Here is a 24,555-nt window from a genome sequence, read left to right on the forward strand (position 1 = left end):
GGTCTTTCTATGTAGACTAGGCTGGCTTTGAACTCACAGAGATCACCATGCTTGGCTGAGACAGGGCCTCTTACTGAGCCTGGGGCTTGTCCTTTTGGCTAGAATGGCTGACACTTGTTCCAGGGGTCTTCCCGTCTCCCTGCTACCTACCCTCTATAAGCATCGGGGTTGCAGATGTGCATTGCTGTGCCTAGCTTTGTGTGTTTACTTGTATTTTTACTTGCTTAGTCTGCACTGTGCATGTGGAGGTCAGAGGACAACATGGGGGAGGGGTTAAACTCCCCAAATAATCACTCAGAAGCTTACTATTAATTAAAAATGCTCAGCCTATAGCTCAGGCTTGTTTCTAGCTAACTCTTGCATTTAAATTAACCCATATTTCTTATCTGTCTCACTTGGCCTACCCTTCTTCACTTCATCCCATTGTTTTCCTGGTCTGGTTGTCCTGTCTATACTTCCTGCCTGACTACTTGGCCAGTCAGCTTTTTATTAAACTAAATGCAGTGCACAAAAGGACTGTTCACAGCAGTTAAGTTAGACTTGGTAGCAAAAACCTTCACCTACTGAGCTTTCCTGCCAACCCTGGCCCTAGCTTTTTTTTAATGTGGATATCTCAACTCTGGCCCTCAGTCTTGTGTAGCAAACACTTTATCTCTCCAGCCCCAATACCCGCTCACTTTTTTTTTTTTTAAAGTTTTGAGACAGCAGTTTACTGTGTAGTCTTGGCTGGGCTGGACTTCCCCAGTAGACCAGCTAGCCTTGAATTTAGAGATCCTTTATGTCTCCCGCAGTGCTGTTATTAAAGGAGTGACCTATGGAGTCTAGAGAGATGGCTCAGCACTTAGGAACGCTCGCTGCTCTTGGAGAAGGCCTGGCTTCGTTTACCAGCACCCACCTGGTGGCTCACAACCATCTGTAACTCCGATTCCTAGCATTCCGTGCCGTATTCTGATCTCTCTGGACCCTAAGCATAAACATGGCATTTATGCAAGCAGGCAAAAAAAAAAAAACACACTTAGGCATGTGTGAATAAATTTATGTTAAAGGAAAAAAACCTTTTATGTACTATTATGTCTTTTTGTTATTTAAATGATTAATTTTTAGTGTTTTTGGGTTTTTTTGTTTTGTTTTGTTTTTCAAGACAGGGTTTCTCTGCCTTACAGTCCTGGCTGTCCTGGAACACTGAGATCCACCTGCCTCTGCCTCCCGAGTGCTGGGATGGGCGTATGCCACCAAGGCCCGACTTAGTTCCTTATTTTGGGTACTAGGAGCTGAGGTTCTCTGGAAGAGCAGGAAGTACTCCTGAGCGTTGAGCCAGCTCTCTAGCCTGCTTTTTGGGGTTTTGTTTTTAAGTAGAGTTCTCCTAAGTGGCTCAGGTTCACTTGGAGCTTGCTGTTTTGCTGCCCATCTCCTGAGTGCTGGGGTTGTAGGACACCACCTCGTCTGACCTAGTCATTTCGTGACACCACAAGGGGATGCTGCCTGTCTGCCTGTCTGCCTGTCTGCCTGTCTGCCTGTCTGCCTGTCTGTCTGTCTGTCTGTCTGCCTGCCTGCCTGCCTGCCTGCCTGCCTGCCTGCCTGCCTGCCTATCTATCTATCTATCTATCTATCTATCTATCTATCTATCTATCTATCTATCGATCGTGTTTTTGAGTCAGGGTCTCACTATAGATAGCACTGACTGTCCTGGAACTCACTATGTAGACTCAGAGATCTGCCTGCCTCCGCTTCTGGAGTGCTGGAATTAAAGGTGTGTACCATCACTGCCTGGCTTCTACATGACTTTTTTTTTTTATGTATCTGCCTGATTGTATGCCTGCACACCAATAGAAAGTGCCAGATCTCATTACAGATGGCTGTGAGCCACCCTGTGGTTGATGGGAATTGAACGCAGGTCCTCTGGAAGAACAGCCACCTCTGAGGCATGACTTCTTCGTGTGTATGCACACAAAGAGAAAATACAAGTGTAGTGATAGGTGTGTTCATCACAGGCTTGCCTCAGACTCTGGCTGAACTTGGTCTTGAACTTCTGGTCTTCCTGCTGCCACCTTTTGAGCCACTGTGACAGTGTGCAGTTCAAACCCAAACTCCAGGCATGCTAGCAAGCATCCTGCCGACTGAGCTATGTCTTTAGCGCCAGGGTGTATATTTTGATTGCATAAATGAATATGAAAATTAATTTTAATTGTGTGTATCTGTGTATGATTGTGGGTTGCACTCATTTGAGTGTAGGTACCGGAAGTAGGTGTTGAGTGCCTTGGAGTTGGAATTCTGAAGTTGCTGACGTGGGAATTGTGTGTAATAGTCAAATTTAGTGCTCAGTGTTAGGGATGCCGTGGTGATGCTTTGCTTGCATAAATAAAGCTTGTCTGAGAGTCAGAATGGAACTTGCCACCAACTAACCATAGAGGTCTGGAGGTCTGTACAGATAGACAGGAAATGAGGTAGCTGAGCAGAAAGGATATAATAAGCAGGGAGAAATAGGAAGTGTTCTCTTGTCTGCTGAGATGCTAAGGAGTAAGGTGTGCTGTGGCTTGCTCCTTCTCAGCATTTCCCTCTGCAGCTGACGCTGGCTTTTTATTATCTAGACCAAGTAAGAACTCCACTTTACAGATGCTTGTCTAGCTGTATGCAAGAGTTTGTCTGGGTTTGATCTCCAGTACTCCAAAAATAAATATAAATAAGCAAGTAAATAAACTTCAGTTACAAGAATAAGCAGAAAAGCCAGAGATCATGAGAAACATTCTTGGGAAAAATATCTCACCAGGCACGATGGTGCTCATCTTTAATCCCAGCACTCAGGAGGCAGAGACAGATGGATCTCTGAGTTAAAGGTCAGCCTGGTCTACAGAGAGAGTTCTGGGGCAGCCAGGAGAGATCCTGTCCCCAAAACAAAAACTAAATCAAACGAAACCAAACCAAACCTCAAAACTCATTAAGGATGAGATATCTAAATCATCTGGGCAGTGGTGGCGTGTGCCTTTGGTCCCAGCCCTTGGAAAGCAGATGTAGGTGAGTCTGGTCTATGGGACAGCCTCCAAAGCTACACAGAAAAATCCTGCCTCAAACCTCCCCCAAAAGATATCTGAAATATACAAAGAGCTCATAAAACATATTAAAAAGCCACTTAGGAAAATGGACACAAAGGTCTGAATAGAACCATTACCATATAGATGTCAGATAAGCATGTGGAAAAATGCTGAACTAGGAGTTATGCTTGTGTACACTGTTATAATGTCAGAGCTCTGGAGGCTAAGGCGGAAAATTTGCTGCCTGCCTCTGTGTCCCTAATGCTGGGACTAAAGATGTGTGCCTGGCCTGTTTGTTTATTATAACATTAAAAAATATGGAATCTCTATATGTAGACTGGATGTCCTTGAATTCAAAGAGTTGGCCTGCCTTGTTTGACCTCCTAAATTTTGGGTTAATGACATAGGCCACCACACCGGGCAAATTTCCTATTTATTAATGTTAGGATAAAATGAAGAGAGTGGGCATGTTGATAGTTTTATTACTGGCCCAGTTAACCAGCAGTTTAAGTCTGACAGATTAGGGATCACGTGTCTTTTGGGGTAGTATCTAAGGTTTGATTTTCCAGTCCAGAACCTAGATGGGTAATCTAGAACAGCTGCTATTACAGCTGATATTAGATAACACTTCCTGCTCTTAAAAACAAAACAAAACGCCAGGTGGCGGCGGCACACACCTTTAATCCCAGCATTGGAGGCAGAGGTGATCGGATCTCTGTGAGTTTGAGACCAGCCTGTCTACAAGAACTAGTTCCAGGACGGCCTCCAAAGCCACAGAAACCCTGTCTCAAAAAACAAAAAACAAACAAGCAAAAACCAAAAAAGAAAAGAAAATGAAACAAAAACTAAGGACATACACTGTTAAAGGTTATAAGAAACTATTTCAAAAGTTCCCTTTGTATTAGCATTGGATCACGGAATACTAATATATTCATCTATGTAACCCAAGGTTAGTCTTACAGAGACTGTAGGAGGAGCCTGAGTGTTAGCCTTGAATGTGTGTTCCTACCTGTGCTGGAAGGCTGGCTTGGCCTCTGGTAATAGTCTCTGTTGCACTAGACCCTAACTGTGGCCTCTGCTGGGATGTCAGTGAATGGTTGGCTTCTCCCCGCTTCCCCCTCCCGCCTGATTGATCCTTTTTCTTTCTCCCTGCCTCACTTGGCCAAGACTGGTCTCAAACTTGATGTGCAGCCAAACAACTCCTCCTACCCCCCAAGTACTGGGAATATAGGTGTGTCTGCTACACTCTCCAGGCGTATTTGTTCTTAATGGTGTAAAGTCTGTCAGAATTCGGAAGGCACCTTGGCCAGACCCTATATTAAAAACAAGCAAAATAAACAGGAGTCCTGAACAAATCAGGATCTGTTTTTTCCTTTTTTGAGACATGGTCTCATTACGTAGCTCTGACAGCCCTAGAATTTACAGTGTAGATCACACTGGCCTGGAACTTACAGAGATCTACTTGTCTCTGCCTCCTGAGTGCTGGCAAATCAGGGAAATTTGTACGGAAACCACTTTGTTTTCTAAAGAACAAACATAGACTAGAAAAGGGGGCAGGAGTCTCTCGTTGAGCAAAGAATACCCGACTGTAACCTCTACATAGACCTTTGGAATAGTTAGGTCCTCCTAGGTGGTTTGTTTTGGAGAATATTGACTTTATGTGTATGTTTGAGTGTATGTGTATATACCACATGTGTGCAGTAGTAGCCCATGGGCGTCAGAAGGTATTAACTATCCTGCAACTGGAGTTAGCGGTGTTGTGAGCTTTTATGTGGGCTTTAAGAATGGCACCTCTGTAAGAGCAGTGACCACTTTTACTGACTGCTAAGTTATCTGTCCAGCTCCTCCTGAGCAGAGAGGTGTGCTCCAACAGGTGTGTGCACGCGCGTGTGCTAGAGTTTTCCATTTTTCCCTAGTGCTAGGATTACAGGTCTTTGCTGTCAGCCTGGGTTTATGCAGTGTTAGAGATATAGAACAAGCACTCTACCAGCCCTTGCTGAACAATTGCTTTTTGTGGCATTGGACCCTAGTCATTCACACCATCAGTCCTTGCCGTGGGTCTTGGGTAGTGGGTGCTCTGTCTGTCCAGTTGAAGCCTGTCTTTTTTGTTATTGCTTCATTTGATACCCTTTTGAATTTTTCCCTTACATTTCCCATTTTTAGTTGATGTGTAAGTCACACATCATTAAGGTCACTTGGAGGCGGGAACATTTCAAGACAGGGTTTCTCTGTAGCCCTGGCTGTCCTAGAACTCCCTCTGTAGACCAGGATGGGCTCAATCTCAGAGATCTTCCTGCCTCTGCCTCCTGAGTGCTGGGATTAAAGGCGTGCGCCACCAGTGCCCAGCTTTTAAATCAATTTGAAGTGCACCTTTGGGCTCATTGAGCACATTTGGTGTTGTATAGCAGCCTCCTTTTCCTAGTTCTAACCTTTTCTTATCCTCAAGGGAAAGACCATTCATTCTTCGGAAGTCGTCTTCCTGGACTCTTGTAGTCTGTAGTTGAGAGGCTTCATCTCTGTGTGCGTATTCTGGGTTTTTCCTGTAAAAAGAGTCATCACACATGGCCTTGTGTGTTTGACTGTTTTCATTTGACACACTTCTCAGTTATACATGTTATAATTAGTATAACTTTTTTGTTGAAATGCATTTGAGTAAAATTAGAAAATTTATAGTTATAAAAAATAGAATTTTCAGCTGGGCAGTGGTGGCATTTGGGAGACAGGCAGATGCAGACAGATATCTCTGTGAGTAGGCCAGCCTAGTCTACAGAAGGAGTTCCAGGACAGCATGCAGAGCTATAGAGAAACCCTGTTTCTTTCCAGCCTGGTCCTGCAGCTCTTTGTCCCAAATAAACACACAGAGGCTTCTATCAATTATAACCTGGCCAATGGCTGAGGCTTCTTACTTGCTATCTCTCTTAATTATTAACCCATTTATATTAAATTATGTATTGCCACGAGGCTGTGGCTTACCTGTAAATGCTCAGTTGTGTTACTCTTTGGTGGCTACATCTCTCTCCTAGCCTTTCCTCTTCCCAGAATTCTCCTTGTCTTGCAGCCCATCCTATACTTCCTGCCTGTCAACTGGCCAACCAGTGTTTATTCATCAACCAAATAAGAGAAATACATATTCACAGCATGCAGAAGGACCTCCCCCATCAAAACAAAACAAAAATAGAACTTTCTTAAGTATGCTTTTTTGGGACTTGGGCCTGTACCTCAGTACCATACTCTATTTCCTAAATTTAAGAATTTTTATTTTTTGTTCTTTTGATTTTACTTAAAAATACTACGTTTATTTTTGTGGTGTGTGTGTGTATGTGTGCAAGCATACATCCATGTTTGCATGTATGTATGTATGCGTGTATGTATGAAAGAATGCAAACACATGGCTTTAGAAATGAGAGGGTCTACAGAAGTTGGGGGTGTAACGTTGGATCTGCCCTCCTTCCATGTGAGTGCTGGAAATCAAGCCCATGTTGGCAGCTTGCCAGCAAGTACCTTTAACTGTTGGGCCATCGTGACAGCTCAGAATGTGCCCCCCTCCACTTTCTTTGTGTAATCCTGGCTGTACTGGAACTCTGTGTAGAACAGGCTAACCCAGAACTTAGAGGTCTACCCGTTTCTGCCTTCCCAGTGCTAGGATTGAAAGCACGCATTGCCACACTGTCTGTCCCAGAACACTCTTGAAAAGGGGTTGGGCACACAGCTCAGCATTGGGGGCAGAGAGCGGAGGGTTGTGAGCTTAGAACTAGACTGTGCTGCATAAAGAGATCATGTCTCAAAACAAATTCAGAAAAAATTTACGCCTTCAGAAAAATTGGCGTAGATATCTGGATCGAAGCTCTTAAATCTCATTGCTGTGACGTAGCTGTATTTGTGAGGTGTCTGAGTAAGCAGATTCCTCAGCAGCCTCTAACTGCTCTTTGTACACAATAATTAATGCACAACTCTAATAGGGATATTTCTCATCTCATTATAAACTAACATGCTGGGGCTGTAGTTCAAGAACTGCTTCCTAGTAGTGCAGAGACACATTAAACACTTGCTTTGCTGTCCTGTTTACTGGTGTGTGTCAGGGTTTCTTTTTGTCCTTGACATCACCACCACCCTCTTTTGTATCATTGCTGTTACACTTGCAGGGGCCGAAGTTGTAACATTGTCTTCCCACCAGCCTGGTCCCTGAGCCGCATCAGTCCCAAATAACACACACGGGACTGTATTAATTATGAAGCTGTTGGCCATTTGCTTGGTTTCGTATAGGCTAGGTCTGACTTGATTATTAACCCATAATTACTCATATATATTTTACAAGAACTTATCTTTGTTAGGACGCACTCCTGCTGCGTCTGTTCTTCCCGGGAGTCACATGGCAACCGCTTCTTCACTACACTTCCCAGAATCCTCCTAGACTCCTAGTCCCACCTATCTTGCTTCCCTATTGGCCAATAGTGCTTTATTGACATATACACAGGACTCTACCATCACGGGAAGTGATAACGATGAAGTAGTACCAAGACTCACCCACCCTCCGGGTCTCCCTCCCCCCTCTCCCTTCCTCCCCATCCCTTCCTCCCCATCCCTCCCTCCCTCCCTCCCTCCCTCCCTCCCTCCCTCCCTCCCTCCCTCCCTCCCTCCCTCCCTCCCTCCCTCCCTCCCTCTGTGTAGCTTTGTGGACCAGACTGGCCTTGAACTCAGAGATCCATCTGCCTCTGCTTCCCGAGTGCTGGGACTAAAGGTGTGCGCCACCACCACTAGGCCCTCTCTTTTCTTTTTTTATTACTATTCTCTCACATATTACAATCCAGCTGCTGTTTTTCCTCCCTCCTCTCCAGTCCTTGCCTGCCACATCCCCTCTCCCCCTTCCCTTCAGAAAAGGGCAGACCTCACAGGGCCATCAACCAAACATGGCATATCAAGTTGTAGTAAATCTAGGCACATCCCCTTATTAGGGCTGGATGAGTCAACCAAGTAAGAGGAAAAGGGTCCTAAAAGCAAGTGGAAGAGTTGGAGGTGGTGGGGCACTCCCACTGTTAGTTCACAGCCGTGACATAAGCAGAGGACCTACGCCAGACCCATCCAGGCTCCCTGACTGTCTCTGCATTCAGTCTCTGCCAGCCCCCAGGAGCCCTGGTCAGCTGACTCTGTGGCTGTTTTCTTGTGGTGTCTTGACCCCTCTGCCTCCTATTATCCTCCCTCACAACCTTCTGCAGGGTTCCCTAGGCTCCACCTAATGTTTGCTGTGGGTCTCTGCATCTGCTCCCATAACAGTTGCTGAATGAAACCTCACCAATGATGCCAGGGCCATTTTTTACCTGAAGAATATCATTAATTTTTTTCTAAACTCTTTTAAAAAATATCTGAGAGTAACATAAACCAAGTGTAAGAACAGAAAAATAGTGGAAATTACAATCTTTCATTTGAATTAAGAACAATTGTGGCCAGGTGGTGTTGGTACACATCTTCAATCCCAAGCACTTAGGGAGGCAGTGGATCTAAGTGAGTTCAAGGCCAGCCTGGTCTACAGAGTGAGTGCAGGACAGGCTCCAAAGCTACACAGAGAAATCCTGTCTTGGGGGAAAAATTAATAACTAGGTCGGTGATGGTACACACCTTTAATTCCAGCACTCAGGAGGCAGAGCCAGGCGGATGGATCTCTGTGAGGTCAAGGCCAGCCTGGTCTATAGAATTAGTTCCAGGACAGCCAAGGCTGCACAGAGAAACCACCTATAAAAAACAAAAGCAAATAAATAAATAAATATCATTAAACAAGTACTCACTTAAGTTTGACTGGAGGTGGCTCATTGGTTACAAGGGCTGGCTGCCCTTCCAGAGGACCCGGTTTGATTTTCAGCATGTGCGTGGCCGCGCACATTCAGCTGTGCTCCAGTTCAAAGGATCCGGTGCCCTCTCCTAGCCTTTTCAGACACATTCTTGTAGGCAAAACACCCACACACTTTTTAAAAGTTTAAAAATGATTTCAGGTTAAAAATAATGTTTTTAGACACTGTTGTCATACTGACATGTGTACTGAAAATATTTCCTCTTGTATTCTAGTGACCTAGTAGGAAAACATCACCATGGCTACAGAAATTGGCTCTCCTCCACGATTTTTCCATATGCCAAGGTTTCAACACCAGGCACCCCGACAACTATTTTATAAGCGACCTGATTTTGCACAGCAGCAAGCAATGCAGCAACTCACCTTCGATGGAAAACGAATGAGAAAAGCCGTAAACCGAAAAACCATAGACTATAACCCTTCTGTAATTAAGTATTTGGAGGTAAGTCCAGTGAGTGTACTTTGTGCAAAGGGGTTTTCTTTTTTAAACTGAAGGGTAGTAAGTATTACTGGTATTTTTGAATTAGTGGGATGGATTAGTGTTTTAGATGCAGAGTTCATTAGTCATGTTCTGAAAATGACCACTGTGTATGTGAAATAAGTGACTACCTATAGTAATATTTCTGAGACACTGGCACTGAGAACATCCCTTGCCCCACTTCTGAGTTCCCAAGGGTAAGAAATTGTAGTCTGGAGGACTTGGAGACTGAGTCTCTGCTATACTCAGGGAATACAGTGATAGGCTGAAGTGTTTTCAGCTCTGTCTCTGCTTCTGAGTGCTTTATGAGCTTGTGTTGGCCTCCTAAATGTTACTGCTCCATTATTGTTTGTTCAGTGGTTAAAGGCCTGTTTACACATTGAACTAATTACTAATTAGTGTATTACAGGCAAATGGCAAAACGTGTCAGAGGTAAGGACAGATTCAGACTTTAATTTTTCCTCTTTTTAAGACAGGATCTTACATAACACAACCTGGTTTTGGATTCCCTCCATTCCCCAAGTACTGAGATTAGCATGTGACGCCACACTGGTTGATTTAGAGTTTCTCGGCAGTTTCTTTTGGGAAACTAGTTAGAGTATGAAGCTCGACTTGGGAAAGAGTGAAGAAGGAACTGTTTTATGCTTTGGTCATGGCAGGAGTACGGTTGCCATTCTTCTTCACCCCCTCACCAACTTGGATGTGTCTGAGTAGTTTGCTCGCATGTGTGTATGCCCGCTGTGTGTGCCTGTGCCCATGTAGGGAAGAGGAGGATGTTACGTCCTCCGGAACTGGAGTTGACAAGCTGTGAGCCATTTGGGTACTGGCATCCCGGTCCTCTGCAGAAGCAGCCTGTGCTGGTAACACTGAGCCACCTCTCCAGGGCCCCCTCTCACTTCCATGTATCAGGGTGACGGTGAGTGAGGATGTGTTGGGGACCAGAAGAAGAGGGTGAGTAGGGAAAATGCTAAGCAGGGAAGGGAGCATCTCAGACACGCCATCATTCTTGTCTGCACCGGAGGAGATAGCTGGTGTGTCGGTGCATTCCTTTTATCCCAGTGCCATGGAAGCAACAAACTCCGAGTTCCACGCCACACTGGTGCATATATAGGGGTTGCTGACTAGCCAGGGCTATATACAGTGAGACCCTGTTGTAAAGAAAACAAAAATAAAACTCAAAACATACATGAATCCTGCTACATTTGGGGGCTGGAGACGTGGCTCAGTGCTTAAGAGCACAGGCTGCTCTTCTAGAGGACCTGGGTTTGATTCTCATAAGCATCTGTCATTCCAGTTTCAGAGTATCTCATGCTCTTCTGACCTCTGTGGCTTGGTACCCACATACATACACATGCAGGCAAAAATCTGTACACATAAATGAAAGTATACATTAGAATTCATTATTAATTAAATTTTATATGAAGGCCACAAGACCAAATACTCATTAGTTAATTTGTCTTAAACAGAATAGGATATGGCAAAGAGACCAGAGAGATATGCGGGCCATTCAGCCGGATGCAGGTTATTATAATGACGTAAGTATAAATTCTGTCACATTAGTTTAGTAAGAACCTCCTTGTGTGGTCCTGTAAACCTCAAATCATGTGAATTCAAGGTCAAGGTTGTCTTTTCTCCTTTCATTTTTATAGTTAGCATATTTCCCAAAGTATAATTAGTATGTCTGATCTACCTTGATTTAATTTTGTCTCAGCTTAAATATTCCTTTAAATTTAATGATGGCTAAACTTTGGAGGCAAAAGCAATGTTGAAAGATTGAACAGCCTTAATTCTTTTTTTTTTTTTTTTTTTTTTTTTTTGGTTTTTCGCGACAGGGTTTCTCTGTGGCTTTGGAGGCTGTCTTGGAACTCGCTCTGTAGACCAGGCTGGCCTCGAACTCACAGAGATCCGCCTGCCTCTGCCTCCCGAGTGCTGGGATTAAAGGCGTGCGCCACCAATGCCCAGCGCCTTAATTCTTTTAATAGAAAAATTGATTTTAAATTTGGGTTTTGCAAACATGCTTTGGTGTATTGGCCTTGAGAAGTAATTTAGAAAATCTGATATTTAAACAGACGTTGAAATTAAGTTTCAGATTAATACTAATGGGGCTTAACCTTTTATCTTGGTTTTCTTTTAATTAATGTAGAATACTTTTAATCTGAAAACTTGGAAAGTTATCCTGAAAATTTCTTTAGGTGTTGAAATAGTTATCTTGTCCTGTGATGAAATTGTTTGTTTGTTTGTTTGTTTTTTTTAAGATTTATTTATTACATATACAGTGTTCTGCCTACATGCCAGAAGAGGGCACCAGATTGAATTGTAGATGGTTGTGAGCCACCATGTGGTTGCTGGGAATTGAACTCAGAACCCTGGGAAGAGCATGCGGTGCTCTTAACCTCTGAGCCATCTCTCCAGCCCCTGTGATGAAATAGTTAATCTTGCTATGTTCCTCCTTTCTTCCCTGTGAGTTATCAGATATTACAAAAACCTAATGTTCTTTTTTTTTCTGTTTCTTTTTAATAGCTGGTCCCACCTATAGGAATGTTGAATAATCCTATGAACGCAGTTACAACAAAATTTGTTAGGACATCAACAAACAAAGTGAAATGCCCAGTATTTGTTGTGAGGGTAAGTATTCTTTAGGTATTTTTTTGAAAAATTAATCTTTAGTTTTACAAATGTATTTGACAAGGTTGGGCCAGACGGCTTTGTTGCTGTTGGAAAAACAGCATCCCAAGATGAATGAAAAGCTGTCGGGTGTTGATAGGAAATGATGTTTAGGAGAGCTGAAAAACTATGATACATCATACTTAACAGCTCTGGGAAGGTACCTAGTAGGTTTTTTTTAGATTATAAAATACAGTTTTATGACAGTCGATGGTGGCACTCGCCCTTAATCCCAACACTCAGGAGGCAGAGGCAGGCGGATCTCTGTGAGTTCAAGGCCAGCCTGGTCTACAGAGCAAGTTCCAGGACAGGCTCCAAAGCTACACAGAGAAATCCTGTCTTGAAAATAACAACATCAAAGTACACATACACACACAAGTTTTATAATCAGGGTTATAGCCACACTACTTAATATTTTGAAGGGATTTTGCAGTAAAAAACGTTCTTTTCCATATCAACAAGACATTCAATTCACATTCCTACAGATTCTAATCTAATCATATATTTCATTTCCTTTCTCTTTCCATCTCTTAGTTTTTTTTTTAGAATTTTTTGTTTGTTTTTGCTTTTTGTTTTCTGAGGCAAGGATTCTCTGTGTATTCCTGACTGTCCTGAAACTCTTTCTGTAGACTAGGCTGGCATCAAACTCAGAGATCCCTCCTGCCTTTGCCTACAGAGTGCTGGGATTAAAAGCGGGTGCCACTACCACCTGGCTTGTTCATTTTCAGTGATGAGTATACATGCATGTCTGTGTGCATGTTAGTGCAGGTGTGTTTGGAGGCTAGAAGAGAGCATCCAATCCATTGGAGCTGGAGTTGACTGCCTTATGTGAGTGCTGGCAACCCAACTCAGGCCTCTGTAAAGTCAGTATGTTCTCTTAACTTGAGCCATCTCTTCAGCTCCCTTGTTTTTGATTTGATTTTTTAATTACTATTATGTGCGTATGTGGGGAGCTCTCCCTTGTGTATATGTGGAGGGCAGGATCACCCATAGAGTTGCATCTCTTCTTTTGTGTTTATGTGGGTTCCAGGAATTGAGCTTAGACTGTCAGGGTTCTCAGGAGCTGGAGGTGACAGGTGGTTGTGAGCTGTCTGATGTTGCTGTTGGGAACCAGCGCTGGTCCTCTGGGAGAGCTGCAAACACTCTGAGCTGCTGCATCCTTCTCCAGCCCTTCACCTTTTTGTAGGACAGAGAACCTGTATGAAATTAAACCTTCACATCCTGTATTTTTATTTTCTCCCCTTATTACTAGGGATAGAACCTAGGGCCTAACAAAAGTTCTGAATTACATCGCTTAAGGAAAAAAACAAAACAATAATAAACCTCATGCTGGTTTGAACTCATCTTGTATTGTAACCCAGGCCACCCTAAAACTCCTTTACCTTTTTCGTGTGGTGGAGTTTTCTTCTTTGGAGATCAAGGTGTGAGATCTTGAGGAAAATTTGTGTGTATTAGAGATACACATTGTTGAAAGTTATTAAGAAGTGTTCTATTTACAGTTTGGTTTACTACAGAATTGATGGGTTGGGGTCATAGCAGGTAACAAAAATCTAAGAAGATAGGAGTTCCTTATTTAGAATCATCAAAATGATGATTTATTGATAAAAGCAATTAAGAGCCAAGTGGTCACACTTCTCTGTATCTTTTTTCCAAATAAACTTCATTTTGTTTTATTATTATTTTTTGTTTTTATGTTTTGAGACAGGGTTTCTCTGTTTTGGAGGCTGTCCTGGAACTCCCTCTGTAGACCAGGCTGGCCTCAAACTCACTTAGATCTGCCTGCCTCTGCCTCCCGAGTGCTGGGATTACTTATTTTATCCAGGGCCTCTCTCATGTAGCTACAGGTGGCCTTGACCTTCTGCTTCCTGCATCTGCCTGGAGAGTGCTGTGCTCCTGGGCCTCTGCCTGCCACAGAGCTGACTTTGTGGTTTTTGAGGTGATGCCTTACAGTGGAGCTGAGGCCACCTGGCCTCAAACTAGTGATCCTTGTCCATTCGGCTCTCAAGTGCTTTATAATGTATATACCTCCACATTGGTTATTTTATGTATATGTATACATATATGTACATGTCAAACAGCATTTGAAAGATTCCTTGTTTTTCATTGAGTCATTTGAACTTTTCTGGTGATTGCCTACCTAATTTATATTAGTAGCTATGTGGTCTAGATAAAAGCGAAGTCTACATATTATGAATTAACGTGATTTTTAAGTACATAGGGGCATTCATAATATATTTCTTTTTAAATTTAGCTGATGAGCCCAGAGTGTTACTGCTTTTCTTGCACAGTGTGATACAAGTTCTTTTCAGACAATATACTTGTTTATAAAGGTACATTAACTGTAAAACTTAGTGCTGTCCTCTTTATTTTGGTTATTTACTGTTTTATGCATAAAGGTTTTGGGGAACGGGAGAGATACTTAGCAATTAAGGACAGCTACTGCTCTTCCAGAGGACTTGAGCTCAGTTTCCCGCACTCACGCTGGTGGACAACTGCCCTGTGACTCTAGCTCAAGAGAATGTGATACCCTCTTCAGGCCTCCACGTTCACACGCATGCACACACACCCTTAAACAGGCAAACAAAAACACCTTTGAAAATATTTCTTCAATTCCTTAAGTTGCAAGACTTGTGATTATGTATAACCTGTCTCTCTTTTCCTCCTCCAGTGGACTCCAGAAGGAAGACGGTTGGTCACTGGGGCTTCTAGTGGAGAGTTCACCTTGTGGAATGGGCTGACTTTCAACTTTGAAACCATATTGCAGGTAACAGTAGCCACCAGATGGTAGCCCATCTAAGAACTTGAGTGCACAGTCAACTTCATTGACATTGTAAAACTTAACAATTGGATAGTTTACTGCTCTGAGCTGTAATATAGGTAGGTTCCTATTAGTCTCAGCCGTATGTTCTCTTAAAGAAAAATTTAAAAAATGTTTTTTTTTCCCACAGGCTCATGATAGCCCTGTGAGGGCCATGACTTGGTCACATAATGACATGTGGATGTTGACAGCAGATCATGGAGGATATGTGAAATATTGGCAATCCAACATGAACAACGTCAAGATGTTCCAGGCACATAAGGAGGCGATTAGAGAGGCCAGGTTTATACACAATATACCATTTTCTGTAGTCCCTATTGTCATGGCTAAACTACTCTCTAAGTGTATTCTGGGTGCAGAGATGCATGGGCTCTCTCAGATTCTGGGAAACTTTCTGCACCTTATGAACACGATATTTCTCTTTGTTTTCACATACTCACCATTTTGCTGGCACCTTTCTGAAGTAGTTTTGTCCTGGTATCAGCCTTTGCAATATGTTAGAGATGTATTGTCTGCCACATTTTGCACTGGTTTTCTCTTTTCATTTATGGTTAATAATGTGTATACGTTATTCCTTTTTATTATCTACTGTGTAAGACAAGAATATTCCAAATAAAGAATTCAGTCTTTAATTATACAACTGAATAAAATCTAAAGCCTACAGAAATCACCTTCAGAATCCACACAAAAGTCAAGGAAAAAAAGAGGCTTAAGTGAAGACCTGGTTGGCTTGGTTCTGCCACGACTTCAAAAAGCAAGTATAGGACTAAAAACCTCACAGTAACTCTCTGGACGTGGCAAACAGTAACGGAGTAATGAATGGGTTCCTCATGCTTTCAGCTGTAAGCAGACCTTTGTCAAAGAAGACTCTAGGACTTTTCTTCTGATTCACTGTTGAGAACATGACTTATGCAAATGTATGAGTGGAGTTAAAACGTTTCCAGTGAGTTGTATGTTTTTACACAACAGTGAGAAATGTATAGTAAAACTGGGGGAAAGAGTTTCAAAAAGAAGCCTGAAGAATGGCTGCAGCCTCAGAATAAAGCTAAGCAGCATTCTTTTAAGGTCGTCCATTCACATGTGGGAAGAGGTTGACTTTAGAAACACCATTGGCAGGCACTTATTTCTACTTTCAGAATCCACAGAACTTGTTGCATATACACGTTTCTGCTTTATAGACTTGGCCCCAGTGTCGTGCTCATAATTTTTTTCACTGTTAGTCATTCAGAAGTTCAAGGGAGTTTATACAGTTCATTGAAAATCTTGATGGTTTTTCACACCCAGGAAGAAAATTGGCTCCTTCTTGTGTAGCAGAGTCATTGGCTTTAAAAGGAAATCTGATGTATATTTTTAAGTTTTGCTCCAAAGGTACAACATACATGGTTTTGCTTTACACCTGGAAGAAGGCATGCGGTTTTTGTAAGCTTTTTAAATAAGTGAGAAACATGGTATAGAAGGATGTTGAGCAGTCAGTCTTACTAGCCTGCTTAAAAGTGTTTTAGCCTATCAGTTTTGACGTTTAAGTGTCTGAGGCAGAGACTGATGCTCATGTTTTGAGCAGTGTTCCTCTGTGGCTTAACTGATTATATGCAGACATTAAGAGTAGAATACATCAGTCTTCACTAGTAAGGCAGTTTCTCATGTTTTGTTGACACAGGAAATAGACTAAAAGGAGCACAGGTAATCATAGGACTAGTAATGCACTGAGAACTTCTCAATATTGATGGAAACTGGAAAGAAACAAACCCTGTTCCTTTGAGTCTTGATGAGATGCATATGTTAGCTGACTACATTCTCTTTGAGGGTTTCCTCACTGGACACTGCCTTCTCCTGTTTATAATACAGCACAGTGTTTTTATTTTTCCCTGTCTGAGAAGCATGGATGATCTGTTAAATGCTGACCTCTTTCCCCTGCTGTGTGTCTTCATGTAACAGTTTCTCACCCACGGATAATAAATTTGCTACATGCTCTGATGACGGCACTGTTAGAATCTGGGATTTTCTTCGTTGCCATGAGGAAAGAATTCTCCGAGGTATGTGTACTAACAGTACTGATTGAAATATTTAAATAGGGAAGGCATTTGTGGTTAAATCTTCACAATACACAATACTGGCTTGTATTTCCATTAAAGTATTTCCACCATCTCTACCAAGGAAACACAGCTGTTCTCTAGTTTGCATTCATTTTGTAAATTTTCACTAATAGTACCTTCACTGTCTTTGAATTCTTTGAGCTGTAAATTAAAATATAACCTCTCCCTTTTCTCCATCACTTCTTAACTTTGTGTGTCCTTTAGGGAAGTATTCTTTCCTGACTTAGACATTTCAAAATAATAGGCTACTCACATACTCTGACAGCTCTAATAGGTAACAAATTAACCGGTAAAATAGGGGTATTAGTAGCTGTGCTTACTGATACTCATTAACCCTCTTTTTAAGGAAAGGTCACCATCCTGAAGCTTAAGCTGGCCTGGAACTTAGTCCTTAGTCCTTGTCTCAGACCCCGAGGCTCCCCGAGTGCTGGAACTTAGTCCTCAGTCCTTGTCTCAGACCTCCAGTCTCCCCGAGTGCTGGAACTTAGTCCTCAGTCCTTGTCTCAGACCCCGAGGCTCCCCGAGTGCCGCTGTGCTTTGTCGCAGCTGGCTTGCTCCGCATTTGTGGATTATCTCACTTTGTGTAGTGGGACTGTTCATACCCTTTATTCACTATGTTGTATATTTCTTTAGTGCAATACGTACTGCAGTATAACCATTTGTACTCAGTTCCTTTTTCACTAGGAATGTAGTATTTTCAAGGGTTAGTTTAAACCTGTACTGACTTTTGCTCCATGCCATGATTCCATAATGCCTCAGAAGTAACACCATGTGAAAGGGAGATTCAGGGTTAAAGAATGGGCACCAGACATTATGATTTACAGATTTTCCTTCATGTTAAAGAGTCAGAAGTTAATTGTCTTGGTGGAATTGCAAATTTCTTGTAGTGTGCACACCCTTTAGTCCTAGGAGAGGCAGGCAGATCTCCGTGAGTTCCAAGTTAGTCTGGCCTAGATAGACAGTTCCAGGCCAGCACTATATAATGAAACCCTGTCTCAGAGTAAAGCAAACAAAACTAAACTTAAAAAAAAATTAAAGACATATTTCTAGCTATTATCATTGAATGTATTGTCACATTGGCTTGGACTCATGTGCATTTGTGCATAACCATAGCTAAGGTAGGGGTCTTGTCGGTACCTGTTAAATTTTAAGAGCCATATGTACTGTGAAGGTCATACATAATGCAGCTTAAGAATGAGGTAGAGTCTTGGGAAGCTTAGTCTGAATTGTTTTATTGATGAGTACCATGACCCAGAAGATTTAAGTGACATGTTAACAAAACAAAAACAAAAAACAGATCCAGTGTCATAACTAGAATCTTAACCATTTGACTTTTATCCTCATAGTATACTTAAATTGGATCTTTCCTCACTATTTTTAGAAGTATTAGTTGCTAAACAGACATAGTTTAATGTTTTCTAGGCTTTCAAAAATCCTCAGGAATAAATAAGAACATTATTTATTTAAAATAATTCTGAGGGGTTACAATGATTAACTTTACAATATTTTGAAATATAACAGAATTGTCTTAGAAGACTGCTCCACAGTTTGTATTGAACTAAAATCTTTTACATGTTTCTTTCTTTTTTTTTTTTAACCTTACATGCCAATGAAGAGCTATTCATTTCTGGTAATGAAAACAGCTCTAAATATGCCTTGTAATGTCTCTAAAATTAAGTGTTATAAATAGCAGTTGATATTTTTAGATTTGAGTTAAAGTGAACTTTTTTATTATTAGTTTGAGTCCAGGTGAATTTAGATAAAATGGATGTTATTAAATAGGCAATATAGACTCAAGTACATTAATATCATCTCTACTAACTACATGAGTATTTTATTCTCTATATGAGAACTGTCCATTTTAGACTTTATACGAGTGTTTCAAGTGTTCCAAATATACACAGAAGTATGCTGGATGTCCATGCACTTCACGGTTCATGTTCTTGGATGTGCATATGTATGTCATTTTCTACCTTGTAAGAACATTTTTACTGCTGAATGGTCCTACCCTTAAGTACCTCCATAGTATATGAGGCAAATGTGAACTAAATTAAACAGTCAAGGGGTTTTGAGAGCGAGTCTCACATAATCCTTGAGATTTGAGATTCCAGTTACCAGTTTTCTAAATTCCGTGAGACTAAAAGCATTTCTGTTCTACTTGATGGTTGGAGAGCAGATTTGCAATCATGTCTCGGAAAATGCAAAATTGTTCAACAAAACTTAGCAGAAAGAACTTGAAGGTGGCTTCTCATGGAAAACTTGGATCCCCGAGTGAGATTGGGATAGATGAGTGTTCTGTCTTGTAAAACAGCAGTTGCTCTGTATCATAGTCAGAGTTCACCCATACCCAGCTGGCAGACAAGCAGGCACACTCCTTTCTCTTGTGGTTTGTGTGAGGCACTCAATTTGAGAAGTTAGATATTTAGAAAATGGAAAAAAAAAACACTATTTGAGTGGAGGAGATGATCAAATCACATACTTTATCACATATTTAATCTTTTCTTCATCATCCCTAAAAATCAGACTTTTACTCAGAGTTTTAGTGATAAAGTATTTGTTACCTCATGTTTCCATTTACTGATATCATCTAAATTTTAGAGAATTCTTCCATTATGTTAGTAATTAGCTTTTCTATAACTTGCTCTTCCACTTGGGACATCAAAGGAAAATAGCAAACACAGTGTGTGGCTATAATCTCAACACTTGAGAGGTGGAGCACAGCCTGTGTAAGACACTCAGGAACAAAATAAAAACCTTTATTCTGTCTGACAAACAGTTAAATATTTAAAAATAATAATCATGTCTTCTTTTTTCCCTCCAAGTATTTCAGCTTTAAGCACACAGTATTCTTCCGGAGCCACAGTACCATTTCAATACAAAATTTACAGTTGCTGTTTTTTAGTGTCATTTCTAAGCTTGTTGTTAAATCTTCATGTAAAATAAGTTATACAAGGAAAGCATAATGTTTAAAACGGGACTGGTTAGCCGGGCGTTGGTGTCACACGCCTTTAATCCCAGCACTTGGGAGGAAGAGGCAGGCGGATCTCTGTGAGTTCGAGGCCAGCTTGGTCTACAAGAGCTAGTTCAAGGACAGCCTCCAAAGCCACAGAGAAACCCTGTCTTGGAAAACCAAAAAAAAAAAAAAAGAAACACGGGACTGCTTGTTGATTGATAAAATTATGAAATTGAGTGTAGCATAGAATTGGGGACATATTGTAAATGTCCCTTGTATACCAGAGTTTAGACACCTTTGTCCTTTTCTTCTAGTAAAGTGCTTTAAGCTGTTAGCGTCTTAAGAGCAGACCAGATAGTAGACTTCATAATGCTGGTTAGAAATACTTTCATTGACACAGAAGAGCGCAGAAGATTGCCACCCTGTCTCTAAAAGCAAAGCAAGCTTTGCTACCAAGTTGAAAACATATAACCGTTGAGAATGCTAAAATACATTTTACTGAGTGGTGTATACTTACAGAAGTGCACTTGAGGTTTTACCTTCTGGATTTTAGCACTGATAGCTGGCACACTGATCAGGCATAGTTTAAGTACTTAATTTAGCATCAGCAGCAACACTTTGGGATAAAAATTGAGTATTTCTCACTTTACAAATGAATGACATGGTCACTAGGAAGTTAAATTAACCTGCCAGAGATCGTACATACAGTATAAGAAGTAGGGCTTGGATTTGAAGGTAGGATGTTTGACTTGAGTTTATTTTATGTATGTAGCCCAGGGCACAAGCTAGGCCAGTAACCCAACCACTGAATTATATCCCTAACCTTTATATTTTAAAAGAAATGTCATCATTGATTGTTTAGCTGGGCTATGGTGATAGTCTTTGAAGTAGAGATTTTGATAGGGGTGGAGGGAGAGTGTGGGCAGAAGGAAATTCAGTTCAGTACTTTTCTTTGAAAAACTGACCATATAGGTAGGTTACATTTTTTTTTTATGTACCACATATTGAACCACAAAAACATTAAATCACACTGAATAGTTGAAACTGCAAATGGGCTGCACGGTATCTGCTAGATTATATAAACGTACAGAAAGGGCACCTGCGGTAGTTCAAGAGGCAGTGCCTGGGTTCCGAATGAGTCTGTTTGAATGTGCTTGCTTAGCGTGCAGTAAGTCTTGGGATCATTCCCAGCACTGCATAAAACAGATTGGTAGCTCGGACCTTCCATCCAACCTTAGCAGTGAGGAGGTGGAGAGAGCGGGATCAGAACTCAAGGTCATCCTTTGCTACATAGCATTTGAGGTCAGTCTGGGCAAGGTGCAACTCTGTCTCTAAAAGCAAAACGAAATCATACCTGTTTATTAAAGGGTCTTGCTATGCAGTTCAGGCTGGTTTTGAATTCACTGTGTAGCATATGCTGGCCTAAAACTCACGACATTTTTCCCGACTTACCCTCTAAGGTGCTGGCTGTCTTTTCAAATACTAACACTGAGTAAGAAGAAATGAACTCATATATTCACCCCACAGTCTAAGACAAAGAATAGCATTCATACTTTGTTTTTCCTTTTTGTTTTTTGTTTTTTTTTTCCAAGGTAAGGTTTCTTTGTGTTGCTTTGACTGTCCTGCAACTAGCTCTCTTCACCAGGCTGGCTTCACAGAGATCCGCCTGCCTCTGCCTCTTGGGTGCTGCGTTTGAAGGCGTGTGCCCCCCCCCCCCCGCAGCATTCATGATAAGTTTCCATGTGTAGTTTTCTTGAGTGCTTTCAACTGTGCTGTGTGATTCCCGGCTGGATCCCCTCGCCTCTTTAGAGCCCCCAAATACCACACGGAGACTCTATTAGTTACAGTGCTGTTGGCCAATGTCTAGGGCTTCTTATAGGCTAGTTCTGTCTTAAGTATTAATCTATAACTACTAATATATGTATTTCTATAAGGTCTTAACTTACTGAGAAAGCCAGACTCATGGGGCCTGTGCTTTCAGGATCACATGGCAACTCCTTAGTACATTTTCCAGAATCCTGTTTCTCTCCTAGTCCTGCCTATCTTGCTTCCCTATTGGTCAACAGTGTTTTATTCATTAACCAATAAGACATATACACAGAAAGACTTCTCCCATCAACTGTGGTTTTTCCTCCACTACAAAGATCTTTTAGTTTGGTAGAAGACTTAAACTATGTAAAGACGTGTTTACAGAGACTTGGTATTCAAGGGGAAAAATAGAGTCTTTATTGTGAATAATTTGCTTACTACCTATCTATAATATTTGTATAGCATTATGCAAAATCCTATCTATATATTTGTAAAGACAAAAACATAGTGTTATCTTTATAATATAGTCTGTATTGCTGTCCTGGCTGCTCTCCTTGTTGCTATTGGAAGGCACCTTGATGAAGGCAAATGATAGAAGAAAGAGCTTTTTGGGGGTGATTGACAGTTTAGAGGGTTAGAGCCCATGGGCTTCATTGAGGGAAGCATGCCGGCAGCAGACAAGAGAGGCAACTGGAAACCATCAAAACCTGCCCCCAGTGACTCCTCCAGGAAGGCCGCAGCTTCTGATCTTCCCACCAGTTGTGAACCAAGAATTCACTCATGAACCTATGGTGACATTTCTCATTCACACCACCACATTCCACTCCCAGGTCCTCATGGGCTTGCAAAAATGCGTTTTGTTCAAAAGCCAGGAGTAGTGGCACATGGCTGTAATTCCAGCACTTGGGAGTCAAGAAGCAGGCTGATCTTTGAGTTGAAGGCTAGTCTGTCTACACAGTGAGTTCCAGAACAGCCAGAGCTACATAGCAAGACCTGTCTTGAAAAAACAACAAAAAACGCCAGGTGGTGATGGCACATACCTTTAATCCTAGCATTCCAGAGACAGAGGGAGATGGATGTTTTGCAAGTTTGAGGCCAGCCTACTCTACAAGGAGAGTTCCAGGACAGTTAAACACAGAAACCCTGTCTCACAGCAACAAAACTAAACTAATTCAACTTCAAAAGCCCTTAGTCTTTCACAGTCACATTACAATTTAAAAGTCCCTTCTGAGACTCAAGGCAGTCTCTTAATCACTTTCTATAAGATCACAAAGCAGGTACATGCTTCCAACATACAGTGACACAATGAGAGAATGATTTACTGGATAAAGCAAGACTGAAACCCAGCAGGACAGACTATGTAGCTCTGTGTCTGATGTCAGAGGGTTTAGGCAGCTCTGTTCTTGCAGCTTTGTTGTAGATCAGGATGTCGGCTACTAGCTGCTGTCTGAGTACCACTTCTGCCTGCTGCCTGCCTGCCGTCTCCTGCTATGCTTCCTGCCATGCTGATTTTGGACACTTATCCTCTAAGATTGTAAGCACCAAATGAACGCTTCCTTCGTTCAGTTGCCTTGGCCATGGTGTCTTATCACAGTGATGGAGAAGTAACTAAGACACCAGAGTAACTCCTTCCATTGGCAGAATGTGTGCTGGTATTTAAATACTTCTGACAACTCATTTAATCAAACAACTAGGTGGTTTTGTATTTTATACACACAAGCTTATCTTTATCTCTGTGGTAGTGTCTTATTCTGAGGAAGAGTTTTTCTCTTGTATTTCCTGAAAAGACTGGGAAGAGACAATACATAACTTTCGAAGCATGTCATCGATACTTTATGCGCATTCATATTTTTACAGGAATCTTTTGAGCTTTATTCTTTCCATCTTTGCTTACCTTAACTGTTGTACATAAAGTGAAAAATGGTTTGAAGACCAATTTGGTTTTCTTGGAGTAGTAGAGTTGTATGCTGTTATAATACCTAGTGTTTTTTAATTTTTCTTTTCTTTCTTTTGTTTTTTTGAGACAAGGTTTTTACTCTGGAACTCACTCTGTAGACCGGGCTGGCTTAAACTCACAGAGATCCGCCTGTCTCTGCCTCCCGAGTGCTGGGATTAAATGCGTGCGCCACCACCTTTACTATTTATCCAATGGTATCCTGGAAGTCTTCATTGTCCTGCCTTGGCCCCCCAAGTGCAGGGATCACATGTGTATATTATACGCCTAGCCTCTACGGTTGGTTTGTTTGCTTGTTTACTGTGTAGACCAGGCTGACCTGACACTCGGCCTCTGCATCTGCCTCCCGTCCTTGTGCACACTGTCCTTGTGCACACTGTCCTTGTGCACACTGTCCTTGTGCACACTGTCCTTGTGCACACTGTCCTTGTGCACACTGTCCTTGTGCACACTGTCCTTGTGCATACTGTCCTTGTGCACACTGTCCTTGTGCACACTGTCCTTGTGCACACTGTCCTTGCCCTTAGTTCTGGGGATAGAGCTAAGTCAGTGTGTTCCTAACTTGCTTAACGGGTTAAAAGCAGGAAGCAGGAGGATCAGGAGTTGAAGGGCAGTTTAGACTACATGAGACCCTCTCTCAAAAAAGCCAGCGACTGGGAATGTAGCACAGTAGCGGAGTGCTCACTCTCCATGCTGGGTGTTCTTGCAGAGTCATGCACAAGAGCCAGGAGCCATCCGACGCGGTCAGTCCCTACTGCCCCACCCCACCCCCACCCCCAGATGGGTTTTAATACGTTCACTCTTTATTGGTTTTGAACTCATAGATGACCTACCTGATAGGACCCCAGTCTATTTTTTGAGCCAGGGTTGCTATGTAACTTTGGCTATCCTGGAGCTTGCTATGTAGACGAAGCT

General features: G+C 41.9%; 1 protein-coding gene across 6 annotated transcripts in view; it reads left to right on the plus strand.

Annotated features, from left to right (window-relative positions):
- Positions 1–24,555, plus strand: part of Wdr33 (WD repeat domain 33) — a 91,949-nt gene that overhangs the window by 8,439 nt on the left and 58,955 nt on the right. For 3 of the 6 annotated variants that reach the window (XM_040758007.1, XM_040758008.1, XM_040758011.1), the window contains exons 2-7: positions 9,087–9,313; positions 10,816–10,884; positions 11,870–11,974; positions 14,682–14,777; positions 14,962–15,113; positions 16,767–16,864. In XM_040758007.1, coding sequence (XP_040613941.1) covers positions 9,110–9,313; positions 10,816–10,884; positions 11,870–11,974; positions 14,682–14,777; positions 14,962–15,113; positions 16,767–16,864 — 724 coding nt within the window. In that variant the 5' untranslated portion in view covers positions 9,087–9,109. Of the gene's footprint in view, positions 1–9,086; positions 9,314–10,815; positions 10,885–11,869; positions 11,975–14,681; positions 14,778–14,961; positions 15,114–16,766; positions 16,865–17,270; positions 17,945–19,746; positions 19,776–23,095; positions 24,036–24,555 lie in introns of those variants that run through there. The other 3 variants (XM_040758013.1, XM_040758012.1, XM_040758009.1) reach the window with 3 other exon arrangements.

This window comes from Mesocricetus auratus, unplaced genomic scaffold, assembly GCF_017639785.1.
Source record: "Mesocricetus auratus isolate SY011 unplaced genomic scaffold, BCM_Maur_2.0 Super-Scaffold_100015, whole genome shotgun sequence".
Lineage (NCBI taxonomy): Eukaryota > Metazoa > Chordata > Mammalia > Rodentia > Cricetidae > Mesocricetus > Mesocricetus auratus.